Source organism: Marmota marmota, unplaced genomic scaffold (genome assembly GCF_001458135.2).
Source record: "Marmota marmota marmota unplaced genomic scaffold, marMar, whole genome shotgun sequence".
Taxonomy (NCBI): domain Eukaryota; kingdom Metazoa; phylum Chordata; class Mammalia; order Rodentia; family Sciuridae; genus Marmota; species Marmota marmota.
Genome location: NW_026000252.1, coordinates 2664454 through 2668774, shown reverse-complemented (window position 1 = coordinate 2668774; position 4321 = coordinate 2664454). Strand labels below are relative to the sequence as shown.

At 34.7% G+C, this 4321-nt stretch overlaps 1 protein-coding gene across 1 annotated transcript in view; it reads left to right on the top strand.

Moving 5' to 3' along the window:
- The window catches only part of Mospd1 (motile sperm domain containing 1), a 20921-nt gene that overhangs the window by 8532 nt on the left and 8068 nt on the right, over positions 1 to 4321 (top strand). Inside the window, exons 2-3 of the mRNA XM_048796569.1 lie at positions 3118 to 3370; positions 3484 to 3559. Coding sequence (XP_048652526.1) covers positions 3217 to 3370; positions 3484 to 3559 — 230 coding nt within the window. The 5' untranslated portion in view covers positions 3118 to 3216. The remainder of the gene's footprint in view (positions 1 to 3117; positions 3371 to 3483; positions 3560 to 4321) is intronic.

The following is a 4321-nucleotide window of genomic DNA, read 5'->3' as shown; positions in this document are numbered from 1 at the left end:
TTTTTTTTCTGCTGGGGGTGGTGGTGCATGCCTGTAATCCCAATACTCAGGAGGCTGAAGAAGGAGAATCATGAGTTCAAAGCCAACCTCAGCAACTTAGCAAGGCCCCATCTCAAAATTAAAAAAAAAAAATTAAAAGGACTAGGGATGTGACTCAGTGGTTAAACGCCCCGGGTTCAATCCTTGGTCAAAAATAATAATAAAGATTTTTTGTTATGCAGAATTTTAAAAGTTATATAGTTAAATTCATCAATATTTTTGGTGTCTGGTTTTATGTCATTGTTAGTCTGATATTACAAAAAAAAATTTTCCCATGGTTTCTTCTAGTGTTTTTATAGCTTTGTTTTGTTTGTTTATATTTAAAGTTTTGATCCGTTTGGAATTTTCCCTGAAATAAGGAGTGAAAGATAAATTCAACTTTATTTTTGTCTAGACAGCTACTCAGTTTAACCAATTCTCACTAATAAAGCTGTCTCCCACAAATCAGAGATGCTACCTTTTATCATAAACTAAATTCTCATCTCAACAGAGTTTTACAATGAGACAGTGCATATTATTTAGTGACATCAAATTTGGATCTTTTCTTCCTACTAGCCAAGCTTCCTATGAAAATAATTATAGAGCCTAGTATTTTCTATTGAAAAAAATAATATGCCATACTTCTGAGAGCCCATTATCCAAGTAGAAATGTGTATGGCTTTGATTAAAAGAAAGAAATTCAGGGCAAATAAAAAATGCAGAATTACAATTATTTAATCAGATGTTTTCAAGAATAATTTGTTTTATTTTATGGACATGGATGCAGTTTAGTATAATGGAAAGGAATTCTAGACTAGGGGACCTGCTGACCTTCACTACCACCAGCCTGGTCTCTTCATAATTCAACAACAAAAACAAACACTTAGAATACTGCCTGGCCTATAATAAGTGCTATCTAAGAGCTTATCAATCATCCAGTCTATATAATTAATAAAAAGTTTGTAATGTTATGAATTATTCAAATGCTAGATGTTATTTTTTAAATGATTTTTTTAGTTGTAGATGGACACAATACCTTTATTTTATTTGTTTATTTTTATGTGGTGCTGGGGATCAAACCCAGTGCCTTTCGCATGCTAGGCAAGCACTCTATCACTGAACCACAATCTGGGCCCCTGTTAAATGTTATTAATAACAAAAATTTCAGTAGACCCTATTAGCTCATCAAAGCAAAACCCAGAAACAAATTCAACACTGTTATGAACTGTATATATGTTATAAAGTATATGGATATAAAGTAGACTGATTACCTGAGACAGTCCATGAATTCAGTGCCTTTTTATTTGTGGTCCCCTGGGTCTGAATACCTTCCTCCAACACTTAAATGTGTACCTATCTTTTCTTTGGGGGGCTGTCTTTTAAAATTTTTTTAAATTGGTGCATTAATCCTACATATTAATGGGATTCATTGTTGCATATGCATTCATCCACAGAACATAATTTGGTCAATTTCATTCCCTAGTACCCATATTTTCTTTAAAAACCACCTCACATGCCATCTCCCGGTCTCACTTCCAGGCAGACTTATTCCTGTAGTCTTCTGATTCCCTAGTACTTTTTATACAACAGTATGCATTATAACAGAGGCAGTGTTATTATTTTTGTCTCACCAATTAAACTTGAATTTTTTTTTTTTGGTGGGAGATTGAACTCAGGGGCACTCTGCCACTAAGCCACATCTCTAGCCCTGTTTTGTATTTTATTTAGAGACAGGGTCTTACCGAGTTGCTTAGTGGTTCATTTTTGCAGAGGTTGGCTTTGAACTCATGATTCTCCTGCCTCAGCCTCCCAAGCAGATAGGATTACAGGAGTATGCCACTGCACCCAGCTAAACTTGAACTTCTTGAGGGCAGGGCCTAAACATTATTTTATCTTTATATCTCTGCTGGTCTCCTGATGTAGTTCCTGGCATAATAGCTGTCCAGCTGAAAGAAAATAATAAAAAATTGCACATATAATTTTACAGTTTCATACTTGATAAAAGTTGAAAAGGCCTCATTCAGAAGAGCATTTGAGCCCTGCTAGCTGATAAAAGCAAGTAACTTATTCATTGGTTATATTTACCTCTGAATGTATGAGAACCTGACCTCAAAGTATTAAATGTTTTATAGCCTATTTTAAAGGTGTGAGCTACAGAGTGAAAATCATTTCTGTGATTTTATGTTTTAACTTTTGCTTTTTTTGAGTATGCTGGATCAAATCCTGCATTTTATTTTTAAAAGCCACACTTTGGGAGGGACTTGCTGAATAAGAATATTGATTAAAATTAGATTAGGAAATAAATACAGAACTATTACACTTGACAGTGAGACTTCTGCCAGCCACAACCACCTGGACCACATTCAAGTCCAGAAGGAATCCAAAAAGGCCTCTGAAGTTGGAAGAAAATAGCTCTTCCGAAGCCTGTGTACTTGACATAGGAGGGGAGGAATGGTACCATGCACGCCAAAGCCCACTTAGTGACTGAATTTTCAGTGAAAATTCCAAGGCCTGCTTAGCTTGTCTTGAGTTTCAGTAGAAAACAGATTAAAAGAACTCTCCTACCCATGCTGCCAAGGCACTAAATAAAGCATTGTTGACAGGAGTGTAAAAGTGATTCTTGTGTTTTTCTCCTATAAATCTTGGAAACTTCCTTTGTTTTATTTATTATTTTTTAGTCTTTTTTATTGTTTTAAAAAAATCTTTAAGAGTTGATTTGGCTCACAAAATCAGTTGTGACAATACTTATTTATTTTCCTTTAAAAAAACATATGAAGTTTATACAGTGATATTCCTTTGATCTCACCTCTTTGAAAGGAGATGATTACTTTGAGAAAGACTTCTTTATTCTTTTTATTCAAGTATTTGTGTCATCTATCATAGGTTGAAATTCTGAATGTGAAAGGAACATGTCTAAATTTCTTTGCATGATCTGGTCAAAGCTCTGTCAGCAAGCCAAGAGGAAAGGTCAAGAGGCACATTTCCATGATTCAGGGCCTACTTTCATTCACACTAAACCTGCTTTTTGTGAAGAGACTGTAGACTAATGAAAATCAGTATCATTTGGTTTTCCTTCTCCCTTTCTCCTTCTATTTCTAGATTGCCAAAATGCTTTGGAGCTTTTAACTGAAACAAGAAAAATCCAAAATAGATCCGAGTCTGTAAAAACAGAAGCTGCAGCAAGAGGATTCAGTGCCAATGCATCAACAAAAAAGACAACCAGAGCTAGTGGAAGGAAATCTTCCCGTTTTTGTGTTTCCCACAGAGCTAATATTTTATGCAGATGATCAGTCAACACATAAACAAGTGTTGACACTGTACAATCCCTATGAGTTCGCCTTGAAGTTCAAAGGTGAGTCTCCTAGGTCTTTCGTCATGAATTTTTAACTAGTCCCTACTAATTTTTTACTTATAGAAACTAATTGTTTTAAAAACACTAATGGCCATTGTGACTTTTTCTTTCAGTTTTGTGTACTACTCCAAATAAGTATGTTGTCGTTGATGCTGCAGGTGCAGTAAAGCCTCAGTGTTGTGTGGATATGTAAGTCAAAATCACTTCCTGGTAACACGTTTTCAGTGCATTAATATTTATGTTTTTAACTGGAAAGGGATATTGAAGTTATTCCCACATAGGCATTGATAATCTCTTGAATTTATGATGACATTTTGTCTATCAAAACTTAAGAAGTTTCTAAGAGATTCCAAACAAGTCAACCAAATAATAATATTTCATTATGTTGGCACTGATGTCCATGTCAGTATTTCCTCAATTGTTTCTTCCTTGTAGTTTTAGTAAAGGCAGAGATATTTATGAAGTTAAAGTTCTGAGTTATTCCTTTTTAATTTTTCCCACTGTAATAGGAAATTTAGCTTTCTTTGGAACATCCTCCTATTACAATGACATTTGAGAAACTAGTAATGCTATGATGTAAGAACAATGGTAATGTGAGTTCATCTGAAATGATTCAGCTAATAAGCCTGGAAGTTAATCTATATAAACAGGAAGCAAAGCATGTAACTTCTCATCTGTAAAAGGTTATCTGAGTGCTTCCAGATAATTGCATCTTAGAGTGTCAGATAAATGATTGTTTGTTCAAGCTGTTCATGTTTAATTTTCACTTTAGACCTAGTGGTGACCAGATGGATCCATTGACCAGCCCTTAATTTACGTTGCCACATCAATTTTATTTGTTTAAATCTTCTTTGAGAATAAAAAGCAGAAGCCTTTCCTCTTCAATATATTTTCTTCATCTCAAAGCTGTAAGATGATGTATCTTTGAGAATGTGTTTCTCCCCCCCCCCC